At 40.0% G+C, this 26,796-nt stretch overlaps 2 protein-coding genes across 2 annotated transcripts in view; one reads left to right on the top strand and one right to left on the bottom strand.

Moving 5' to 3' along the window:
- LOC143025436 (uncharacterized) overlaps positions 1 to 19,101 on the top strand; it is a 22,478-nt gene extending 3,377 nt beyond the window's left edge. The window contains exons 2-3 of the mRNA XM_076185101.1: positions 15,998 to 16,991; positions 17,882 to 19,101. Coding sequence (XP_076041216.1) covers positions 15,998 to 16,991; positions 17,882 to 18,696 — 1,809 coding nt within the window. The 3' untranslated portion in view covers positions 18,697 to 19,101. The remainder of the gene's footprint in view (positions 1 to 15,997; positions 16,992 to 17,881) is intronic.
- Positions 1 to 26,796, bottom strand: part of LOC143025220 (uncharacterized) — a 111,659-nt gene that overhangs the window by 45,585 nt on the left and 39,278 nt on the right. The gene's annotated exons all lie outside the window — the stretch shown is intronic.

The following is a 26,796-nucleotide window of genomic DNA, read 5'->3' as shown; positions in this document are numbered from 1 at the left end:
AAATTCATATAACCTTCAACTCCTTCATCCATGTCATTTATGTATATGGCAAACATGATTGGAGCCAGCACCGACCCTTGTGGAACACCACTTATTTCTTCCCATTTCGAGTATTTGTCTCTAAGTCTCTAATTACTACCCTAATTTTTCTCCCAGTCAGGAAGTCTTCCATCCATTCTAATAGTTTACCTGCGATGCCACCTATTAATTCCAATTTTTTTTTTATTAATTTCACGTGTGGTACTTTGTCAAATGCCTTTTGTAGGTCCAGATAGGCACAGTCTGCCCATCCATCCCTCTCTTCTATTATATCTATTAGTCTCAAGTAGAAGCAGATCAGGTTTGTTGTACATAATCTTCCTTGTCTAAATCCAAATTGGTTTGGGTTTGGTATAGATTTTTCTTCCAGGTATTTAACCCACCTACTTTTGATCACTTTCTCACATATTTTAGCTACTGTGCTTGTTAGGGAGACCGGTCTGTAGTTGGTTGGATTTTCTTTGTTTCCTCCTTTATATATTGGTACAATGTTTGCATTTTTCCAGTCTTGTGGTACCTTTCCTTTTTTGAGCGAGCATTTGATTATAGTGTGTATTTTATGTTAATTCTTCTACGCATTCCTTCAGTATCCAATTTGCAATTCCATCCGGACCATGCGATTTTCTGACATCAAGGTTTTTTATTTGGTCGCTAATTTCCTTCTTTGTTACAGTTATTTCCTTCATTGGGGGGATTTCTGTCTCTCTATTCCCTCACAGTTAGGTGTGTTCTCAATTGTGAATACCGATTTGAAGTGGTTACTTATAACTTCTGCCATTTCCTGTTCTTCTGTATATTCATGACTTCCTAGGCACAGCTTTTCTATTTCTTGCTTGTTTTTTAGTTTACCGTTCACGTATCTGTAAAATAGTTTCGGTTGTTCCTTGCATTTTTCTATTATTTCCTTTTCATAATTTCTCTTTTCTTCTCGGCGTATTTTTATATAATCGTTTCTTAGTTTGATGTATGTTAGCCATTTGCTTGTTTTTGTTGTTGTCTTATTTCCATTTTTTCCATGCTTTGTCTCTTTTATCCTTAGCTTCATTTCATTTTTTGTTGTACCTGTTCTTTATATATGTTCTTTCTTTCTGTTGTTGTGGTACATATTTGATCACACCCTCATTACAAATTTCTTTCAGTATATTCCATTTCCCTTCCATCCTTGTTTCATCATTTAGGAATTTTCCCCAGTTTGCATTATGAAATAAATTTTAAGTTTCTCAAAATTCGTTTTGTTGTACATTGGTCTTCCTATTCTAAGTATATCCTTTCTTCTTAGGTCTTTATGCTCTTTTAGTTCAAATTCTATAAGTACATGGTCACTCTTTCCTATTGGTATTTTGTAATCTATTTTGTCTACAATTTTAGGTTCCGACGTAAGTATTAAATCCAATCTCGAAGGTTCCTCACTGTTTCTGTATTTGGTATTTTCCTTTGTCCACTGAGTCAATGTGTATTCAATGGTCATATCGAGTAGTATGCTGCCCCATACATCTTCTCCACCCCTCACTGTCATTTCTTCCCAACTTATTTCTTTTGAGTTAAAATCACCCATAATTACTGTATTTCCTCCTTCTTTCAGTATATCAGTTAGTTCATGTTTAGTATCCTCCAACAATTTGGAATGATCGTGTTCTGTCCAGGACTGTGTTTTAGGGGGCACATACACTACTACAATTATTTTTTATACTTTTTATGTGGTTGTTTTCTACTTTTATCATAATTGATTCTACATTGTTTTTTCCTTCTGTTAAATTTGTCACATTTAAGTCTTTCCTGGTCAGAATTAGTACTACCCCTCCTTGTTTTTTATTTTTATTCTTCGTCCAGCAGTTGTATAGTCCTTGTCCCACAGTGTTAGGTGGTAGATTACCTTTTAGTTTGGTTTCTACTATTCCCATTATGTCCGGTTTTTCTGATGCCAGGTAATCATTTAGTTCATTCAGTCCTGAGATCATTCCATCTATGTTGGTATAGGCTAGTTTTAATTTTTTCATTCTCGTCTTTTTCTGTCTGTTTTGTTTCCTTTTTCGTGATGTACTATATTCTCAGTCTCAGATCCACCACTTAAAAAAAAAAAAAAAATCTTTTCAGCTTCAGTTTTTTTTATTTTATTTTTCCTTCGCTTCATTTCTAAGCTCCTTTTCTTTTTCTCTTTCTTCATCACTCATTTCTTTCTTTATCCATATTTTCTTGTGATTTTCACTGTTTGCTAGTTTTGCTGTTCTAGAGAGTACTTCCTCTGCTATCATTTGTGGCCTAAGTCTAACTTTTAGTGGCCTAAATTGCTTTTCTTTTAAGTATCTACCCATTCTATATGTTTCCTCAATTTCTTTATCCAAGATTTGATTCTCCTCTTGAATCTCCTTCAAGATCTCTTTGGCGATTTCCTTTTCCTCTCTTTCTCTCAGATACCTAGGAACATTGTGCTTTTCTTTAATACCGTAAATCACAATGCATCTTTTCTTGTCCACTGTATCCTTAACCAAATTTCCTTTCTCTTTAATCACTTGGATTAACGTTTCCTTCGCATTTTCTTTAATTTGTTGTTCCACTATTTCCCTAAAAGATGATTTTTTACTTTCCTGTTCCACCTTCCACTGTTTCTTTATTTCTTGGAAGTCATTTTCTTTAATCTTTTCTTCCACTTTCTCGGTCACTGCCTGTATTTGATCCTTCATCTCTTTCTTTAATGCCTCATTCCTATTCATATCTTCATTTTTCAATCTTATATTTTCTTCCTTTATCCTACTCAGTTCCATTTTCAATTTGTCTATTTCCCTTTTGTTTTCTTCATTGGCTTTTCTTAACATGGCTACTTCTTTGTATATACTTTTGCATTCACTTTTCAATTCAATTATTTCATCTAACAGCTCATTTATTTGTCTATTTCTTTTAAATATTTTCATACCTGGGTTCTCTATCCGTGTCCATCCCTCTATCCATATTGCTATTGTCTCTGCTGAACCCCGAAAAGACATTTCTTTCGAACCTTTGATATATCTTTGGGGTTTCGTTTAGACACGTTTTTTCCTAATTACACCACGTGGGGACTCAATGGTACTTACGTCCAGGCATCTCTTTGCAGTTTCCTTTTCCCTAAATCCTCCGTTTATTTCATCCATCGTTGGCACTGATCTTGCGAATAGAATAGGTGTATGAAGATACAAAGACTACATTTTGGGTTACATTAACTACGACACTCCCTTCCCGAATGTACGAGTAAACAACTCGGCAGCGCTTGCTTGGTTCCAAAATCGTCGTCGGTAACTCGCTAAACAACGATTCGGAGCGTATTTTGGTATCCTTCCTCGTGTGTGTGTATGTGTGTGTATTCACTTGGTCTTTGAATCACGTGTTGGACTCGTGATCAACAGCTATTTCCCTCCTGGAAGAGAGCTCAGAGTTCGTAGGTCCGATCAATGGGTAATGCTATGACCTTGCACACACACACACCCAACTCCCCGCCCACGAGAGTCAGAGTAACGACCCGAAGCGCAGCGGTACCGAAATAATTTCGGCCCTGGGCAGGATTTGAACCAGGAACTCCAGGCCACTATCGTGGCAGTTCAGTGCTCTACCAACTGCGCCACCGAGTGTGTGTGTGTGTGTGTACACTATTTGAAAAGAAAGATTCCATGTCACGTTACCCGTCTTCCAACACGGTTGAACTACAAGAGAAAGCCTTTGATACACAAACCGTTTAAATATTCTCTAACACGGCTACAACATTCCTACGATGAATTCTACATCTTGTAGATTCTAAACACCTTGGCTTGGATAAGATACTCACACATTTTATTATATCTACACCCAGACAGTTTTATTCGGCCCAGTTAGTGACCAGGGTATACTCTACATACATTATTTTTATATATATTTTCTATTTTATTATTATGATTTTTTAGAGAAACTCATCGGAGCGAATAAAGTAATTCAATGAAAAACTATTATCATCACTGTTGTTACTATTATTATTGTCATTATGATTATTATTACTATCATTATTATTATCATCATTATCTTTATCATTATCAACATTATCATTGTTATTGGCATCTGTTTTCCAAGGCAAGGTTACCACAAGCAAGAAAAAAGTTCAATATATCCACACATATACTGTGTATGTATGTACTTTATGTGTACATTATCCACAACGAAATCGATAAAGGAAACCCGCAAAGTGGAAAATAAATAAATCCAACGGAAGTGTGTACGAATCTGGAGCGATCTACGTCAATACCACTTGCCCCCTGAATATTTTACTTCTTCTTCTTCTTATCATTATTATTACTATATTGTTATTATCATTGTTGCTGTATGATAATAATAATAATAATAAATAATAATAAACATAATATAATAATAATACATACATATAACATGGGTTTTTCCCCTTTACAAGGGAGGTAGCCAAAGTCAAATGGAATAATTTCACTCACCCCCATTTCATCCCCATTCCCTCCACTCCTATTCACCACCCCTCCCTCCCTCTTTTCTAGTAATAATAATAATTATAGTATTAATAATAATAATAATAATAATAATATGCTGTTCTGTTGGGCTGTTGGCATACACATGTGATTCTATTCTGGCTAAAGCCAAACGTCTTGATCCTGTCGGCAGGCGCTGGATAAGTACATTTCGTTGGCAATAACCAGCGTTTCTATCCTCGGGGAAGGGAAGTCACGGGTATGGTCAAGGAGAGTACGAAATAAATGTGATTATCATTGCTGTTGTAATTGGATATTTGTCTCCAATCGTAAAGAATGATTGGGAAAGCACAGGTCTACTCCACAGAGGCAATGTGCACTTATGATCATGCGCGCGCACACACACACACACACACACACACACACACACACACACACAAGGAAACAGTAGCCCCTTAGCCGAACACAAAAGCGTGGCGCGAATTCCGGGCGTTAATGCCCGGATATGAGAACGTCTGGGCTCCCCGGATACGGTAGCCAATCACACCCACCAGAACCCCCACCCCCCCACCCAAAAAAAAAAAATTGCCTCTTCCCACCCTCCCCAACCTCTCTCTCTCTTTCTCTTTCACAACACACTCTCTCTCTCTCTCTCTCTCGCACTCTCAATATCAAAGCCGTCAATCATTCCGCATTAAGTTTTTCGAGTATTTCTTGGCTTGTAACGATGTCTTCATCAAATGGTTCCAAAAGAGTGACGTCACGTATGGAGAAAAGTCCATTTTCGAACTCGGAATAAGTTGACAGGGAACGTATACAAATAATGATGATGATGATGATGATGATGATGATGATGATGATGATAATAATAATAACAACAATAATAATATTGAACAATATATTCCTAAAATTTACCAACAAATCAATGTAATTAAAATGAAGTTTTACTACAATCAGTAAAATAATAAAAATACAATAAAACTGTTTACATAAAAATTCAATACAAGACATTCTTCATCACTTTTTTACATCACTGAAGTAGTCAATTGCTATGAATACGTTTCTCAAAAGAGACTCAAAGCTCATTAGAAAATGTTTCCATCGAATGAAATTTGTCATTATCTAAAAATGTCTATACGGTATAACATGTGAAATGTCTACATTATATATATATATATATAATATATATACTGTATATATATATATATATAATTATTCATTCAGTCATATTTAATTATATTCAAGGACTCACTAAATAGATCTATCTCAAATAGTATCAAAGGTCGGGGTAACATATATATATATATATATATATATATATATATATATATATATATATATATATATACATATATACATATATATATATATATTACATACATATACAATTATATATACATATACATATATGTGCATATATAATGACAACTTTATTTGATTCATCAATCGTGAAAGGTTCGTAATTCTCAGCTAATAACCCCCGGAAAAAAATCCTTAAATGGCTTACCTGCTCGCTTGTTCGCTTCGCCTGAGTTCATTTCCAAATTACCTTCCAGCTTGATCAAACTCCACAACAATGAACAGCAAGCATGCATCATCTGTGACTGATTCGAATAAGCTTAATCCCATTTGTCTCCCTTAATGGTTGTTTTCTGTCCGACCCCATTTGCCCCACTACGTCATAATGCCACAATGTTCGAGGGCCGTTGTTTTGCAAAGTCCTTAAGGGGGTTTGAATCCTTTTCAATGATGTTGGATCACTCGGTGGTGGGATTCTTTTTCAAAGGATTCAGACCCTTTAAGAGGTATTTGACCCCACTATGAATGATTCAATCCCATTTTTAGAACCTAATCCCCTTCAGAAGACTTCTTCGCCTAGTTCCTGACGTCTCACCGATGTCTTCGGTCGACGGCCAGTTTGCGAAGTCCACCAAGAAAGTCAATTTTCCGAACTTAGCGGAAATGTGCTTCAAGTGTTGATGAACACTTGGTTTCTTGTTCATCAGTCTTCTTTCTGTTATCGGAAACGTGCTAGTCTCGCATACGCTTAGTTGTGGGTTCGAATCCCGCACCCCTCCCCGATTCCCAGCAGTGACTGTTACCTTCTCCGACAGCCCATAGGGCATAATAGGGCAAAGGTGACGGCCTCGGCAGTAGCTGCTTAGCGCCTACTCACCTTCTTCCATAAAATATTTCGGACTCACGGGATGAGAACATTTTTGTTCTTTTAGCAAACCTCGCCCAAGTCCAAATGAGCAGGGAAAGAACATTTTTGTTCTCTAACAAATTTTCACCAAGTCCAAATGAACAGCGAGAGAACATTTTTGTTCTCTATCAAATCTTCCCCAAGTCCAAATGAACAGGGAAAGAACATTTATGTTCTCTAACAATTCTTCTCCAAGTCCAAATGAACAGGGAAAAGAACATTTTGTTCTCTAACAAATCTTCCCCAAGTCCTAATGAACAGTGAGAGAACATCTTTATTATCTGACAAACCTTTGCCAAGTCCAAATGAACAGGGAGAACATTTTTGTTCTCTAACAAATCTTCCCCGAGTCCTAACGAGCAGGGCAGTTCCCGCTAGTTTCTCAGCTGCTACAATGGTGGCAGTGCTGACACAAAGGGAAACAAAAGGGGGAGGGGCTTAATCAAAAGGGGGTGGAGCTTAATCAAAAGGGGGGGCAGAGTCTTGTCCAATGGGGGTGTGGGCTGCCCTGAATTTGAAATTCAAAAGACTTTTTTATCTTGAAGAACTTTTTGTCCTTCTTCGACCATACCAATGCATTTGCCTTTTTTGTTCGTCAAGTTCGAAGTAACTCGTCGGTTGTGGGTTCATCATCAACGGCAGTTGACAGTTCGAGTATAACCGACTTCGGTTACAATATATTATTTTCCAAATTTCCAAATATCAAATTATCTTTCCGTCATATATAGCAAAGCTGAATGACGAACAGACATTGTAAACCTATACGCATATTAGACATACCGTTGAAATGTTCTTAGAAAAATCTAGATTTCTGTAAGCGTAGTCATATTCTAGCTATTCAAATGGAGGTTGGAGGTAGTGTGTTGGAGGAAAAATAGCCCAGTGTAATAACCCTTTTACTCCACTCTTGAAGTGTTGAACGTACCGTGATTATCCATAAATAGGATGTTGATGTTGTTGTTGTTGTATGTGCTAATCATACGCACACACACACATACATACACGCGCGCGCACGCACACACACACGCACACACACACACACACACACACACACGCACACACACACTGTGGTAGAGTTTGCGTCGCGTTCAGTATGTGAAAGCTTTCACTAATACTTAAAGGCGTTATGGTTCCCTTTGAGCAAGTGTGTGTGTGTGTGTGTGTGTGTGTGTGTGTGTGTGTGTGTGTGAGAGAGAGAGAGAGAGAGAGAGTGTGTACATCATCAAATACGTTAGTGACGAACACACACACATGTATGCACATCCGTATGTTGTGTGTGTGTGTGTGTGTGTGTGTGTGATGTGTGTGTGCGTGAGTGTATGTGTGTGTGTGCACGCTAATGTATCGTGGATGAAGTAATGGATCGAGAAATGGAACACAGACTGATGGATGCAAGACAGGTAGCCGGAAATCCCAAGGGATACCACAGTGGTGGATACAGAAAACAGAGTGATGGATGAAACCACATCACCAGGAGCCTGGGTTTCAACATTTACCATCGTAAAGTATCGATCCACCAAGATTTACGATCGTGAGATAGCCTCTTGATATACCGATTCACCAAGATTTTACCATCTTACTGTAGACACATTTTACGATCTTAAAATATTCTCTGGGTAGACTGACTCACCAAGATTTTACGATCGTGAGATTTGCTTTTAAGTGTTGAAATCTCATATCTTGGGTTTCTATTCAGTAAATTAGTCTAAAAATAAACATACTCTGGCTCCTACAGAACCTGATGGAAATCTAGAGACCGTTAAAACGTGTTTTTTTTTTTTTTTTTTTTTTCAACAAGTGATTCAGCCTCGCCCCCTCCTTCCCTTACCGGAAATCTAGGAGCCGTTTAAAACGGATGAATTTGAAATTAAAAATATGTTTTCCTTTTACAGAACGGAAATCTGGTGACAGTTAAAAATAGATAATTCCTAGATTCCTTGCTTTGGGACACAGCTGAGGCCAAATCTAGAGAATAACCGGGTGACGTTCAAGTATAAAAAAAAAAAATAATAATAAAAAAAATAAATAAAAAAAAAACATAGGATAGTCACGTTACCGTCATCCTAGCTGCCGTCAGGTGATTGTATTCATCTCTCTCTCGCCAGGCCAAAGGTCAACAAATGAACAGAAAGGAGGAAGAAAGAGGAGGGGAGAGGGAGAGGAGGAGGGCAGAAATGAATGGAAAGAAGGGGAAGGAGGGAAGGAAGTTAGGAAGGAAGGAAGGAAGGGAAGGTCACGTATGGTTGTGGTCCGATAGGTCCTGATGAATGGAAGGAGGGGAGAGGGGAGAGGGGAGAGGGGATGATTCGGGAGGAGAGAGGAAGAAAGTAGAAGGTAGGGGAACGTAGGGGAGGAAAGGTGATGAGAGGAGAAGGGAGGAAAGGAGGAGAGGAGGAGAGGAGTGGGGAAAAGAGAAGAGGAGAGTGGAAGGGAGAGGAAATGAAAGGAGGGGAGGGGGGAAGGGATAGGAAAGGAAAGGGAGGGGGAAGGGAAAGGGAGGGGAAAGGGAAGAGGCGAAAAGGAAGAAGAGGGGAAAAGGAAGGGAAAGGGAAATGAAGGGGAAAGGAAAGGGGAAGAGAAAGAGAAGGAAAGGGAAAGGGTGAAGAGTAATGGGGAGGTGGTGGTGGAGGAGGAAGAGGAGGAGGGAAGGGGGGAGGAGGAGGAGGAGGGGAGGAGGAAGAGGAGAAGGAGGAGGAGATGGATGGGGGGATCAACAAGGCTGCTGCTCCTCCCCCTCCTCCTCCACTCCCCAACATATTACCTAACACCAAAATTATTACCATCAGTATTGTCACCACCATCAGTACTACCACAATCACCACCACCACCACCACATAATTATAAATCTGACCATTTGTCAGTCACGTGGACAGCCACCAACGTGGTATACTTGTCGCAATGGTACAAGTGCCACTTGTGATAAAAGGTTGTCCTTCGAGGAGTATCTTTGGGCGCGTTCGCCCACTAGCCTCCGTAGGACACGTTCGAGATGACACGCACGCACACACACACACACACACACAAAACTCGTCTACAAGGATTGAACATCGCCGACCAAAAGTTTGTGGAATTGAGCGAAAGAAAAAGGAATTTAATTTTTTCTCCATTTGTATATCTATGGTAAAAAAGTGGACCTTTCTCAAGAGATCGTTCGATTTCATTAAGTTTATCTCCAGGTCTGGAGGTTTTTCATGTGATTATCAGGCCATGTTGGTCAATACACACACATACGCACACGCACATACATACACACAAACGCAGGCACGAAAGATGTGCATATAAATACATGTATTTCCTATGTACATATACAAACAATTTTACCCATCGGCCACAGATACGTGCACACCAACATATACTCACACAAGCAAGAACAAATATTGGTTTTGGCCTTACAAGGAATATAATTGTCAGGCACTGAAAAAAGTATATATGTCTATTCGTGGCCATGATTCACTCTAACAACTTTATTCTGGTTAACACTAAATTGTTTTATTAAGCTAAGAGAACATTCTTTCGATCAACCCACTTGTGTCCATGCTCAACATTATATATCATACTCTGGATGTTGTGTGTGTGATTCACCATGGTCTTGGATCACGTGTTGGACTCGTGATCGACAGTTATTAACATCCCGGATGAGAGCTCAGAGCTCGTATGACCGATCTATGGGTAATATTGTGACCTTACACGCACACACACACCCAACTCCCCGCCCACGAGAGTTGGAGTAACAACCCGCAGCGCAGCGATACTGAAATGATTTCAGCCCTGGGCGGGATTCGAACCCGGACCGCCAAGTGTGTGTGTGTGTGTGTGTGTGTGTGTTTATCTACTTGTATTTACCTAGTTGTATTTTACGGGAAGGGGAGCTATGCTCGTGGTGTCCCGTCTTCTTATCTCGTTTTATCTAGACTGTTTTTAAATTCATGTATCGTTTTTGCACACACCACATTCTCATCTAACTTGTTCCAAACATCTATTACCCTGTGGGGAAAGCTGTTCTTTTTTAGGTCTCTTTCTATAACTGTCTTTCTTGATTTTCTTCCGTGTCCTCTTGTATCTCTACTATCCCATTTTATTAGATCCTCTCTATCAATAGTTTCTATGCCTTTCATGATTCTATAGATAGTTATCAAGTCTCCTCTCTCTCTTCTTTGCTCTAATGTCTGTAGCTCAAGTTTTGCTAGTCTCTCTTCATATGACAGTTCTGAGAGTGTTGGTGCCAATTTCGTAATTCCTTTGTATTCTTTCAAGTATTGTTATACATTTTTTTTTTTTTTTGTACTTGGTGACCACGTCGTCGCTGCATACTCCAATCTTGGTCTTACCAAAGTGACTAGTAATTTCTTTACCATTTCTTCGTCCAGGTATGTAAATGCCACTTTGTTCTTATTAAATCATAAGTTTCTCCAAAAATTTTGTTTATATGTTTCTCAGGGGACATATTATTCATAATAATGACTCCCAGGTCCTTCTCATTTTCTACTTTTTTAATTTCTTCCTCTCCCAATGTATATGATCCCACTATTCTTTTTTTTTTTGCTTCTTCCAAATTCCATTATACTACACTTCTTAATATTGAATTCCATCTCCTATTTCCTACTCCATTCCCATACTTTATTGAGATCACTCTGTAGCGACTCACTATCTTCTACATTGTTCACTTTTTTCAACAATTTTGCATCGTCGCAAAGAAGCTCATATAACTTTCAATTCCTTTATCCATATCATTAATATATATAGCAAACATTATTGAGGCCAGAACTGTTCCTTGTGGAACTCCACTAATCACTTCATCCCAATTAGAGTGTTTGTCTCTTATCACTACTCTCATTTTTCTTTCGTGCAAGAAGTCTTCCATCCACTTCAGCAGTTTGCCCTGTATTCCTTCTGCAGTTTCTAATTTCTTTATTAATTTCTTATGTGGCACCTTATCAAAAGCTTTTTTCAGGTCTAGTAATGCACAATCAGCCCATCTATCTCTTTCTTGTATTACATCTATTAGCCTTGAATAGAAACACATAGTTTGTGACGCATGATCGTCCTTGTCTCAATCCAAAATGCCTTGGATTTAGTACACTGCTTTTTTTAAATGCCTTACCCATCTAATTTTGACCATTCTTTCAAAAGTAGGGTCTTCCTTGTTTCCCCCTTTATATATTGGCACTATATTTGCTCTTTTCCAATCTTCTGGAACTTTTCCTTCTTTCAATGAACTACTTATTAGACTATGTATTTTGTCTGTTAGTTCATTCCTGAATTCTCGCAAAATTCAGTTTGCCATTTCATCTGGTCCATGCGATTTTCTGACATCGAGATTACTCAAGTGATTCATTATTTCATTCCTTGTTACTTCTATCTCTTTCATAGGGGGTACTTTCTCCTCCCACTCGATATCACTAGGTTGTATGTTCTCCCTCGTAAACACCGATTTAAAATGCTTGTTCATAATTTCTGCCATTTCTATTTCTTCTGTGTATTCAACTACTCCTTGTCGTAGTTTCTCTAATTCTTGTTTATTTTTCAGTTTGTTGTTTACAAATCTGTAAAATAGTTTTGGTTGATCTTTACATTTTTCTACATCCTTTTCGTATTTTTTCTTTTCTTCTCTGCACACTAGTACATATTCATTTCTATAACTAGTATATATTTTCCATTTTTCAAGTATTTTGTCTTTTTTCCATTTTATCCAAGCTTTATCCCTTTTGTTTTTTAACTTCCTACATCTTTTGTTGTACCAACACTTTACATATCCTTTTTCTTGTTTTGCCTTGGTTCCTCCTTGTGTATCCTTTCCCAGTCTGCTTTTTGAAAGAATTTTTTTATTCTATAAAAAAAAAAAATTCCATACATCAATCTTCCCTTTCTATTTTGTTCGTTTTTTTCCATGTATTTTTCCTCATTTAGTTCCAGTTCAACCATATGTGGTCACTTTTACTTATTGGTGTCTTATATTCAATCTTGTTCACTATTTCGGGTTCTGATGTGATTATTAGGTCCAGTCTCGATGGTTCTTTCTCATTTCTATACCTAGTGCCCTATTGTATCTATTGCGTCATTGTATGTTCTATAATCATTTCATGTAGTACATTTCCCCATAGGTCGTCTCCACCTTTCACCGTCATCTCTTCCCAGCAATTTCTTTACAACTAAAGTCACCCATTATAACTATTCTTCCTCCATCTTCCATTATCTTATTTAGTGTTATCCTTGTGTCTTCTAACATTTTTTTTTCTCTTCCTACGAAGCCGTTTTAGGAGGCATATAATTTACTACAAACTTCCTGCTCTTCCCATGCTTCATTTTTTTTTCTTTTTTTTTTTAGTTTTTTTTTTTTTTAGTTTTTCCTCTCGATTTACTAGTCGGGGGAGGTTGTCATCTCCTCCCTCATTAAATCCATAAAAGCAGTTATCTTCTCTTTCCACTGAGCTGCTATTATCTATATTTCTGCTTTCGACACCTCTGTTCCCCTGTTCTACCTCGTCTGTGTGTTCTGCACACCTTTTGTTGACACCCCTTCTAACGTCCGGGGCCCGTTCGTCCCCTTCCTCATTTCCTTCCATTTTCCTCAGTAATCCCTCCCTTTCTCCTTTTTCTTCACCTTCCCACTACACCACGAGCTTTCCCCTTCCCTACTAATACAACAAAGGTACTCCCTCGTTGTTGAGATCGACGAAACTTGATTTTTTCCTGGAGTTCCAAACTTCGCTGTCACTTCGACCGACGTGTGTGTGTGCGTGCGTGTGTGTGTATGTGTGTGTGTGTGTATGTCGCATTCCGTGCAAGAACGGGCTAAAGGCATCGAGTGGACAGCGACTTTTGCTACAGACTGTTTCAACATTTTAATCTGAACTCTGGAATTTCGCTTCGTCTTTCTGGATCTTGCTTTGTGACCTTTTAAGGTTTCTATTTATATTTTGAACCTTTTTTGGGACGAAAGAAAACATAAAAAAATAAATGAGAATTAAAAATAAGAAAGGGGAGGGGAACATTGATGTGTGCATGTATATATATATATATATATATATATATGTGTGTGTGTGCGCGCGCGCGTATGTGTGTGTATGTGTGTGCCAAAATAAATTAATGATGCAATTATGAATAGAGATAAAATTTACTCAATTATCATATTTTTCTACTAAGTTTCTATAAATAATGGAAAGTAATCAAAAGAAGCACATTAGCAAATACAGTAAATACAATAATTATCTATAATTTTTGTAAAGGTTAAATCTTGAGATTTTTTGTTCTATTTTTAAAAGCTTAAATGATGCAATTATGAATAGAGATAAAATGTACTCAATTATCATATTTTTCTACTAAGTTTCTATAAATAATGGAAAGTAATCAAAAGAAGCACATTAGTAAATACAGCAAATACAATAATTATCTATAATTTTTGTAAAGGTTATATCTTGAGATTTTTTTGTCCTATTTTTAAAAGCTTAATACTGTGTTTTTTTTTTGCGATTTTGTAGACAACATACCTCCCCCCCCTCCCCCCCTCTCCCCTGGACCTGACCTCCATCACGAGGTCATCTCTGACAAAGGCATCTAATTACAGTGGTCCAATGAAGAATTCATTTTAAAAACAAAGGTTGGGGAGATGTGGAGGGGGCGGGGGTAAAATGTGGGGGTGGGGAGACATATGGGGGAGATTTACGAGAATCTGGAAGAGGGGAGGGGGGAGCAAAGTATCTCTAAGAATGAATAAAAATCCTGCGACACTCGCCAGATCAAAATCCTTAATTAAGGGATTAGCACACTTGGGCTTCTTCCACGGGTTTCACCAGCGCCGACGACAGTTGAGAATTCGTTTGAGTAAAAAACGACTTCGGTTACAATATATTATTTTTCAAATTTCCAATTATCAAATTATCTTTCCGTCATATATAGCAAATCTGAATGATGAACAAAGATTGTAAACCCATACGAATGTTGAACATACTGTTGAAATATTCTTGGAGAAGTCTAGATTTCTGTAAGCGTAGTCATATTCTAGTTATTCGAATGGAGTTAGGATTTGGGAGGGAAAATTGCCCAGCGTGATCACCCGAAACCGGTTCTTTGGGGGCATGCGAAACGGCATCGTGGGAAATATCAAATTAATCATTTTGTGTATTTTGTGTAAGAATGTTGCTTAAATTGTTTTTTTGTTCATAGCCCCATCCCCATTTTTTTTTTTTTTTTTTTTTTTTTTTATTATTAAAGGTTAACAGTCAGCAGCAGTGAGTGAGGGGAGATTGGAGAGGGGAGATACCAAAGTGACCAGGGGGGGGGGGGGAGTCCACCTTTTGGGTCTTTGGGCCGAAACAAATACTATAATGAATAAATAAATAAATGAATAAATAAATAACCACACCCTTAAGCACAAGCGACAGGTTCTTATGTATTTTTTCCTTTAATGGTTGTCGCCAGACGATTTTATTTGGTTCTATAGGTGAAGGGAAGGTTACCTACCCTAGAGTCCAGGGCTGCGATTGGGAAATATCCCTCGAGGATATTACAAAAATAACCCCCCTCCCTCCCTATTATTATTATTGTCAAGGGAGGGAGCAATGGCGGGTCCATCGGGAGGTGCAGCCCTGAGGGGATGACACTCGGTCTCCGGACTGCGTCCAAGATCTCTCCGTTAAGTCTGACTGTATTCCCGCCACCTTTTCAAACTGAGAACCGGCGACTGATCCCTTCATCCTCTGGTGACACAAAAACTGTCCCATATCAATACAATAACAATAATTTATCTATTTTTTTCTTGAAGACTGTTGCCATCCCCTGTGAGGCTGCGGATTTTCCATATTGTGAAACTCGAGTCAAAAATTATTATTTTAATTACTACTATCATTATTACCTTTATCATCACCATCACTAGTATCATTATTATTGTTACTTATGTTCGTATTATTGTTCTTGACCTAGTTTTCGTCACGTATCCCATACCTGATGCATTGCTGTTCCTTCGCCTCTTGAACAGATCTAACACGGAATAAAACCGTCATGCAAATATATATACATATACATATATATATATATATATATATATATATATATATATATATATGTATATATATATGCATGTGTGTGTGTGTCCTTTGATGAGTAACCCCTTTCCCTAGCTTGAGTAAAATCGCCTGGCGGCAGCCAGAACGAGCGTGTAAGTTATGAATGGCGATGAAAGGGTTCTTCATTATATCTTACTTAGCACCATGGCTGCACACACGGCTAACACCCCTTTCCTATGGCACCAACCTTCTATCAAACCCCTCTCACCGGTTCTCCCACTTACCCAACTCTCCCTAAACCTGTTTCCATTTTTCAGCCGACCATGGGGACGCGAACCTGGTTGCTGAGGGCGTTCTTCTGCTTGTTCCTCATTCTGCTTGCTCAGCCAGCTCCCGTGGCCCCGTCCCCTGCGCCCCCGGTTCCGGCCACCGCGGGGGCCAACAAGGCTCTTCCTGACTCGAGGCGCTCACCCGGGTCAGCTGTCAACGCATACCCCGTCCTCGTATGGAGCCCTGGTCTGGAAGAGGAGGAGGAGGAGGAGGAAGAGGAGGAAGGCGGCCCGAGGCAGGTTCTTCTCTCGCTTGACAGACGCAGAACTCCTGCAGAAGGCGACGGCGATCATGGTGACGGCCTCTGGGTCATGGGTGGTCAAGTTCCACCTCGACTTTTCAGCCCATACCTCTCAGGGGCTGATGAGGTGGCTGATATCTTGGAGAGCCTTCTGCCCGCTTCCAAGAACGGTGAACACCTTCTGCAGGAGTCTCTGGGCTCAGCTGGGGTTCTCCCTGAAGTCGTAGCCGCACCAGAGGGTCTCCTGCCCCTGGTTCTGTACGACCCGAAGGGGACGGCGCCCCAGCAGTGGCAAGAGGTTAGTCCGGACCTCTCGGCCGTTCTCAACACTCCCTCTCAACGGAGGCAATGGGAGAAGAACCTCCTCCGAGCTCTCTCCAATGAGAACAACATCGAGTTCCTACCAGAGGAGGTCCATGGAAGGACCACATTCCCTCTGGAGGTGCAAGGGGGGGCTGGTACTTCCTGGAGGAGAGAGAACCTACCACGTACACATCTGGAGGCTCTCGCAGACACTTCGCGAAGTCGGAGGAAAAGGGTGTTCCTAAGCCGAGGCTGGGGTCCTGGAGGCTACGAAGCCATCAAGGAACGTCGTCCTGTGAGGACGCACTCTCCTGAAGAAGGAGCCGCCGGAGTCCTAGACGCCTTCGATATCTATGAAACGCTGGCGGAGGCGGAGCACGCCAAGACCTACGGGCGTCACAACCCGAGGAGGAAGATCCATGTCCTCCGCCATGTTGGTGAGTTTTTGGGTCATCCTGTGGGTAATTTTTTTTTTCTTTGTAACCCTGTAATTTGAGCTTTTGAGTTACCCTGAGAGGGATTTTTTCACCATGTATTTTCTTCTGACCTTTATTATTTTTGTCACCTTGGTGTGTTTTTGGGTCATCCTGTGGGCATTTTTAGGTCACCCTATACATGAATTGTTTTTTATCATCCTGTAATTTGAGTTTTTAGGTCACCCTCTAGGTGAGTTTTTCTGTCACCCTATAGGTGAGTTTTTTATTGTCGCCCTGTAATTAGAATTTTTGGATCACCCTGTGGGTCAGTTTTAGGTCACCCTATAGGCGAGCTTTAGGTCACCCTGTATGCAAGTTTTTAGATTACCCTGTAGGCAGGCTTTTGGGTCACCCTGTGAGTTTTTGGGTCATCCTCTGTGTGAGTTTTTGGGTCATCCTGTATCTTTTTCTTGTTTGGGGAGCATCCTGTAGTAAAGCTTTTTGATTACCCATTGGGTGAGGTTTTTTTCACCCTGTAGATGGGTTTTATGGGTGACCTTTTTAATGTTTTTTCTTTGCCACCCTGTAGACGAGTTTTTGGGCCACATTACAGACGAGTTTTTTTTTTTTTATCACCCTGTGGGTGGGTTTTTTAGGTTACCCTGTTGATTATTTTTGTCACCCTATAGTTGAGTTCATGGTTCACGAAGAAGAATCATAAAAATAAAAGTAACCCTTAAAGCCTTCCACCCCGGCATCAACTTTCATTTTTTTCTGGCAAACACCAGATGATTTCATTCAACTTCAGAGGGCAAGTTCGATGAACTTGTGAATAGCTTGAGATTTATGCGTTGCTGTTGCCTGCAAGGCTTGTTCTGGATTTCTACTGACAAAGTTCCTTATTCTTGCAGCTTCCCCTGGTCTTCCTCCTTCTCCCGGAGGCGCCCACTACGAAGCCCTGGTATGGGCCGTCAACCACCCCTTCAGCCACAAGGGCCCCAAGTCCTCCTCCAAGGCCAACCTGAAGCAGAAGCAGAAGCCCCTTATCCCAAGACGCTTCCATTCCATGTTCACCTCTGGGACGTGGAGTCCTCTGGGCAAGAGGAACAGTGCAGTCGTTTTCGACGCTGACACAGGTGTCGCCGAGAAGGGCACACGGTTCCTGAAGAAGGAGACCAGAGGAAAGGACGGCGGAGGTGGTGGTGTAGATGTTGTGGGGAGCAAGGGTGTCGGGAGGAACGACGAAGGCGGCTTGGAGGAAAGGGGAGACCTGAAGACTCCTTCTTTGCCAGGAGGAGACGGAAAGAACGACCGTAAGAGAGCAAGGGACGTCCTCAAACTCACTCTTCCGGGGACGAAGAGGAACGGGATCTTCATGTCCCAGGGCTGGGGGGCTGGGGGACTCCCCGGGGGTCTCAAGGCTTGGTGGCATGGGGGTCCGAGTGCGTACCCGCTCTCCCTTCGACAGAAGGATCCTCTGCAGGAGAAACTCACCAACTACCGCCACCAGAGTCACCATGACAATGAACCCAGAACGAGCGCCCTCAGCAGTTTCCCGCCAGACCATATCCCGAAGGCGGGGACGACGGAGGCGATGGCCCTGACGCAAACGACGACGCCGAAGCCAAGTCCCAAGCTCCGTTTCCCTTCTTCGGGCAGGTCTCCGCCGGCACCGATCTTCCACCTCTTCGTGTCCAACAGCTGGGGACCCATGGGCAAGAGATGACTCCTCCAGGGTACTAGGGGAGCCTCTCATCTCTCAAGAGTCCCTCTCGCTTCTCAAAGACTCTCTCTCCTCAAGCTCTCTACCTCTCTTACCCCAACACCAAGAGAAACGACATCCACTCTTACAAGTACAAGGTCATCCTCGGTGGCCACGCCCTCGAGGAGCAGCTCGTTCTTGACCACTACAAATTCAAGGATTTCCCATAGGGCCACAATCACCCGGCCGCTTTCGTCAGAGAACAATCCAGGAAAACAAACAAATGCTCAAATTTCCCCCTCGTCCCAATGACCGACTTAGTGTGGCATACCTCAATGAAATCTAGGAGGACCTAAAAGCCAGCCAGTAAACAAACAGATGAATAAATAAATAAATATAAATAAAGATGAATAAATAAATATAAATTTACCCATTAGTCTTTGCTACCTGAGGGAAGGGGGGTAATGTGTAGCAGAAAAAAATTGCCTGATGACAGCCAGAATAAAAGTACAAGTGCCACTCGATACGCAAGAGGTTAACACTCCATCTTACTCCTCCTACTACTCTCTCCTCCCAAGCTCCTTCACCTCCCAAATCGCATGTGGGTGCTTGGGGCGTTGCTGATGCCAACTGCTATTCCCACGCACCAGTGACATTACTTCCTGGTGATGACATCATCCATGAGCTGGGAAATCAACGTGTACTTTTATAGACTGGTAATATATACTGAGGGTCAAACCATTCTAAGTCCTCCATTAAAAAAAAAAAATATATATATATATATATATATATATATACATACACAGATATATATATGTATATACAAACAGCTTTTTTGCCCTTATAAGGGAGGTAGCATAGACAAAGGCATAATCCACTCCCACCTATTTCATCTCCACATACTTCACTCCCATTCATGACCCCTCCCTCCCTCTTTTCCTGGCTCCTGGACAATGGGTTATCCCTGCATCTCGCCCATTGCCCTGGGTCAGAAACAATGTAGTAAGACACAGCACATCTACAGCAAGACTGCTTCATTTAATTGGCAACCCCCTCCTCTCCATTCCCCCATGCAGAAAAAGAGAAGATAGGGAGAAATCCCTTCGGGCTACATCAAAATATCATTCACACATACTCCCTCACCCCCCTATCCCATCCCTTTCATGTATCACAGCATCATCCATACATAACCATTCTCCACACCCCTATCTTCTGTCTTCTCCCTTCCTCAATAGACATTCCCCTCTTTCCCAATGTCTTTTACCCCATCCATCCATCTCATCCTTGGTCACCCCCTCATGTTCACTCTCTCCACCTCTGCCCTCCACACTTCTTTTACTAATATTTCTTGACTCATCCTTTCCATCTTATCCAAACCATCCCAATACTCTTTCATCAACCCTATCTCCCAATTCCCTTTTCACCCCTGCTCTCCTCCTCACCTCCTCATTACTCACTCTATCCAGCCTTGTAATCCCTATCATACTTTTCAGGCATTTCATCTCAAACACATTTAATCTCTTCCTTTCTTATATTCCATGTTTCTGCCCCATATAGTAAAGTCGACACAATCACCTTTTCATACAATCTCCTCTTAGCATCCATTCCCAAATGTCTCTTTCTCATTACACTTTTTAATCCCCCAAGGCATTTACTTGCTTCTCTCAATCAACATTCTATCTCCACCTCTACTCCCTTTCTTGCCACATTCACATCTGAGTACCGAAAGCTACCCACTTCCTGCAATCTCCCTCCCTTAATATATATATATATATATATATATATATTGGACAGAAGGACAACATATATATATATATATACACACATCATTTCTGTTGCTGGAACTGAAATATGGAACCAGGTCAAATGCCACTTGGGCCAAAGTTGATCCAAATGCACAATCAAGGTCACTAAGGAATCAGATAAGAAATGAGTGACATCATGAATGGTTGTCACCTATATCCTACCTGGAACTGACTACTGGACCCTCCTACAACTAATACAATTTAGAATATGTAATAACACTGGTAATAATGATGATAATGATAATAATAATAATAATAAAAATAATAATAATGATAATAATAATAACAATAATGATATATACATATATACCAAAAGATCCCTTCCCCCTTAAAATGGATGTGGCCAAGTCAAAGCATACACCCATCCATCCTCTCTCCTATCTCAGCTTCTTGCAGATGAAAGATCATCCCTGTTTTGAACCCTTTGCCTCAGTCAGAAACAATGCAGCAAGACATAACACCTCCATAGTAGGGCCTGAGAGCTGAAGCTGGTTTACCCCCACTGCTTCATTACATTGTAACCCTTACTCTTGTCCACTTATGAGTAATTAGAGAAGACAAGGCTACATCAATATATCATCCATTTACAACCACTTTCCACTCACACCTACCTTTTGCCTCTTCCTTCTCTGCTCAACAAACATTCCCCTTTTACCCGATGCCCCCTTTACCCCATCCATCTATCCCATTCTTGGTCTTCTCCTCAAGTTCACTCCATCCACCTCTGCTTTCCACAATCTTTTTGCTGGTCTTTCTTCACCCATTCTTCCCATATGCCCAAACCATTCCAGTATTCTTTGATCAACCTTGTATGCCAGCTCCTTTTCCACCCCCACTCTCCACCTCACCTCCTCATTTCTTACTCACTCCATCCTTGTAACCACTACCATACTTCTCAGACACTTTGTCTTACGTTAATTTAATTTTCTTCTTTCTGCCTACCTTAAATGCCAAGCCTCTGCCCCATACAGTGTTGTAGGTACAATTATTCCTTCATACAGTCTTCTATTTGTGTTCATCTTTAGATACCTATTTCTCATGACACTTTTCATTCCCCCAAGACATTTACTTGCTTCCCTCACTCTACAGTTTACCTCCACCAGCACTCCTCCATTTCCTAGTACATGTGCCACTAAATACTTAAAATCACCTACTTCCTCTAGCCTCTCTCCTTTAAGACTTACCTTTGACTTGCTGCCATCCTCTCCCCTTGTATATCTCATCACCTTACTTTTGCGCACATTTATTTTCAACTTTCTCCTCTAATATACCCTCCTAAACTCTACCATTAGCTGCCTTAAAACCTCTTCTGATCCAGCCACAAGCAGTGTCATCAGCAAACAACAACTGGCTCTCCTCCCATTTCCTTCCACTCTCACTAACCATCTCCAAACCTCTGCCCCATAACCCTCACATTCATCTCTCATACCACCCCTATTCATGTACACAGTGAACAACCACAGTGACATTACATAACCTTGGCACAGTCCCACCTTAATTTCAAACCACTAAATCTCACCATTTCTAACCCTAACACAAGCTCTACAACTAATTCAAACTTTTCAACTATTTTCTCCCTATCACATACATTTACAACACTCCCCATGATGCCTTCTTGTTGACCTTATGATGAGTTTTCACCACATCCATAAAAAATGAAAATCCAAAAACAAAAATATGAAATCCTCAATATGTACATGCAACATGCAATTCCTCACACCACTGAAGAATTTCCAAAATTCATGCAGTGGAGAGGTCTTGTCTACAATATATAACAAAATTTAGTACAACACTAGTTTAACCATATTTTTTCCTATCATCTCCAGATTGGCCATCTCACAAGAAAATATATGGCCGATTATTGATTAATTAATTGTTGCCTCATGTGGAACACTTGCAGTCCCACAGTGGCTGGCAACAGTCCTCAGGCCTCCCCACAGATCTCTCTGGGAAGAAACTTTGGACTGATATCTGTGTTGTATTAGTGTAGATCTGGTTTTACATCACCATCTGAAAGGAGGAGGAGGAGGAGGAGGAGGAGGAGGAGGAGGAGGAGGAGGAGGAGGGGACCAGTCACCAGCCGTCAGTTCTCCATGTGAAAAAAGTAAGAAATACAACTAAAATTGATAGAGATCTTGGACCCAGTCTGGAGACAGTGTCAGCCCCACATGGCTGCACCTTCTGATGAAGATGAGGGGGTTGAAGGACTTTGAAAATGGGGAGTTCTGTTGTCCATCTTGCAGAACCACATGCAGATGTCCACCATCAGTCTCTTGATTCTGTTATATTTACCTAATTTTCTCAACCTCATTGTGACTATTGGCAGGCAATTCTGTTCATTTGAAGGGATAGCTAAGAATATAATAGGCTGTCAAATGATGCAGACCCAGTGCTTTACCAAGTCGATCCCTCAGCTGAATAATGACATCTTGCATAGGACATAACATAGGAATGGAGGAGACTACAAGAGACCATAAGGCTTACACTAGGCATTCCATGTCCCTTACCACCTATCACCCCTAAACCTAGTTATCTTCTCTTAAAACAACTGATTGTTTCAACACTCATTACATTGTTACTAAGTCTATTCCATTTGTTAACCACTCTGTTGGTTAACCAGTTCTTGACTATTTCGTTCTTAAACCTTTAAACTTCTGAGCCATTACTTTCTCTGCAAGATGATTAAGCAGAGATACTTCTTTAACCTCTTCAATACGAGTCAAATACTCGTGCACACATTAGGCTGCCTGATGTATGATGATGCATCACAATACACGCATTATAAAATAAGAAGTTAAAGCTGTTATTGCCATCCAAATGGCAAACATATAAAGTACTTAGAAACAAATATGTAAACATATGCAGGAAAGAAAAAAAAAAGAATATGAAAGGGATATTGTAGACAAATGTAAGGATCAGCCAAAACTCTTTTACAGATATGTAAATGACAAAATAAAGGACAAGCATGACATAGTAAAACTACGTGAAGGTGATAAGGAATACACAGATGATACAGAGATGGCAGGTGTTATGATCAGACATTTCAAGTCTGTTTTTACAATCGAGAACTCTCACCACTAGGAGGATGACCAATTAGAAAGTTCACCCATGATGAAGGAAATAACAATAACTCAGAAGGAAATAAGAGATCAAATAAAAAGCCTGGATGTCAGAAAATTGCACAGACCAGATATCGCAAATTGGATATTAAAAGAGTGCATTGACGAACTGACAGATAAAATACATAAGATAATAGACTTCTCATTAAAAGAGGGAAAGGTACCACAAGATTGGAAAGATGCAAACATAGTGCCAATACATAAAGGAGGAAACAGGGAAGATCCTACAAACTTTAGACTGGTGTCCCTCACTAGTACAATAGCTAAAACATGCAAAAAGATCATCAGAAGCAGATGGATCAAACATTTGGAAGAAAACAATATAATAAACCCCAAAAAATTTGGTTTTAGAAGTAGAAGATCGTGCACCACAAACCTATTATGCTTTTACTCAAGACTGATTGAAATAATACAAGAAAGAGATGGTTGGGCGGATTGCGCCTTCCTGGATCTGCAAAAGGCTTTTGACAAGGTACCACACAAAAAATTAATAGGCAAAATTGAAAAAATAGGAGGAATTCAAGGCAGGCTGTTGGAATGGATGAAGGATTTTCTATATGGAAGAAAGATAAGAATGGTACTTAGAGATAAAAACTCGAAATGGGAAGAAGTAAAAAGTGGCGTCCCTCAGGGCTCTGTTTTGGCTCCCTTAATGTTTGCCATATACATAAATGACATGGACAAAGGAGTAAATTGTTAGATGAATTTCTTTGCTGACGATGCTAAATTGCTCAAGAGAGTGAAAACAGAAGAAGATTGCAGATTGTTACAACATGACCTACATAAAGTATGGGAATGGAGTCAGAAATACGAAATGAATTTCAACATCATGAAATGTAGCATAATGGAGTTTGGAAAAGGCAAAAATAGTTTTTGGGAAAATATATGATTGGAGACAAAGAAGTAAAGAAAGTTAACTCAGAGAGGGACCTAGGAATAATTATCTCAAATGACTTGACACCTGACAAACATGTAAACAAGATATTTGGAGAGACTTACAATTTGTTAAGATCAATAAAGGTGGCATTCGACTACATGGATGAAGAGATGGTTAAGAAATTGATTATTACATTGATAAAACCAAAACCAGAATATGCTATATCAATGTGGGAACCTAACACAAAGAAAAACACAAAGAAATTAGAAAGAATCCAAAGAGCAACGACTAAGATGGCACCTACACTATCAAATTTGACATACGAACAAAGATTGGAGAAATTACAACTGACAACATTAGAGCAGAGAAGGGAGAGTGGCGATTTGTTGACCATTTTCTGAATTAGGAAAGGAATGGAAGTTCTTGATAGAGATGATCCATTAAAATGGGACCATAGAGAAACAAGAGGACATGCAAAGAAACTAAAGAAAGACAGCTACAGAAGAGATCTGAAAAAGAACAGTTTCCCACACAGAGTGATTGACGTCTGGAACAAATTGAACAGTGAAACATTTAATGCCAGAACTATACATGAAATCAAAAGCAAACTGGATATGGAGAGATACAAAAACAGGTCAAAATGAGCATAGCTCTAGTCCCGTAAAATACAACTAGGTAAATACACACTTAAGTCAATTGCAGTTATCTATCTATATACCAAGGGCCTATTTCCCCTGATAAGGGAGGTAGCCAGCAAAGGCATGCACCTACCCTCACCCATTCCACTCCCGTCCTCCACCCATTGTTTCTTTCTCAACTTATCATATCAACTGAAGCTAAGAATACACACTGAGAGAGGAAACAAGCAAACTCATATAAACCTGATACTATGAACCATGTTCACTACTTGTGTACTATCTATATATAAGAAGGCTTCTTCCTTCTTGTAAGGGAGGTAGCCAGTGAATGTATGCATCCTCCCTACACACATCCCACACCAAATTGTTTTCTTTCTTATCTTCACACTTTGTGATGCACCACAATCTTATATCATACGTTGGAGTTAGGAATGACAGCTATTACCCTCCCAGATGAGAGCTTAGAGCTCATATATGGCCTGATCTAAGGATGATGCTGTGACTTTTCTCTCTCTCTCTCTCTCTCTCACACACACGTTGGACAGACAGCGAAGATTGGAACTCCAGAAAAAACGCAAATTTTGTGGATTTCAGCAAAAAGGGAGTACCTGTTTTGTATTAGTAGGGAAGGGGAAAGCTCGTGGTGTAGTGGGCCGGTGAAGAAAAAGGAGAAGGGGAGGCATTATTGAGGAAAATGGAAGAAAATGAGGAAGGGGAAGAACGAGCCTTGGACATCAAAGAGGGTGTCAACAAAGGGTGTGCAGATGAAACAGACAAGATTGAACAGGTGAGCAGAGGTATTAAAAGTAGAAATATTGATAATAGAAGCTCAATGTTACGAGGAGATAATTATTTCTATGGATTTGATGAGGGAGGAGATGACAACCTCCCCTGACTAATAAGTCTAGAGGAGAAACCAAAAGAAAATGAATGAAACATGGGAGGTTAGGTTTAACCAACTCACACTAATTACACAAAGAGTTGATAAACTGGAAGAACTAAAGAAGGAGAATCAAAACCTAAATAAATAGAAGAATTAAAAAGACAGTTAAGAGAAGGGATGAAAATGAAGATTAAAGAGGAATAATAAAGAGAATAAAGAGTCCATAGCAAAGGAGGTAAGTTGTTGGAAAAAAGTCCAAGAGAACAACAAAATTGAATTTAACGATATAGTAAAACAACAGATGAAAGAACAAACTAAGGACACAGTTATTAAAGTGATGAGAGAGAAGGAAAATATAGTATGAGATAAAAAGAAATGTATAATCATATTATGAAAGGAAGAGAAGCATAATCCAAATAGGACTACAAGAGTAAGAGATGAGAAAGAAAAAGTAAACAAGGTACTAAAATAGTTCAAGATGAACAATAGGGAAAGAAATTGAAGAAATATATAGATTGGGAAAATACAATGTGGACAAGACCAGACCAATTAAGGTTAAATTCAGGTCACAAACGACAGCAGAGAATGTCTTATCAAAAACAGGGAAACTAGCAAAAAGTGATCAGTACAAACAGGTATGGATAAAAAGAGATGAATAAAGAAGAGAGGAAGAGAAAACAAAAAGAAAAGAAGCTAAGGAAAAAATGAGAACAGAACAGAGTTAAAGAGAAATTCTATTGGAGAGTAGTGGATATGAAAGTGAGGAAATGGTTCATAGCAGAGGAAAATGGACGGAAAACAG

Source organism: Oratosquilla oratoria, chromosome 5 (assembly GCF_046742065.1).
Source record: "Oratosquilla oratoria isolate Oo_2021 chromosome 5, ASM4674206v1, whole genome shotgun sequence".
NCBI lineage: Eukaryota > Metazoa > Arthropoda > Malacostraca > Stomatopoda > Squillidae > Oratosquilla > Oratosquilla oratoria.
The sequence above is the reverse complement of the archived record's forward strand: the minus strand, read 5'-3'. Positions and strand labels throughout refer to the sequence as shown.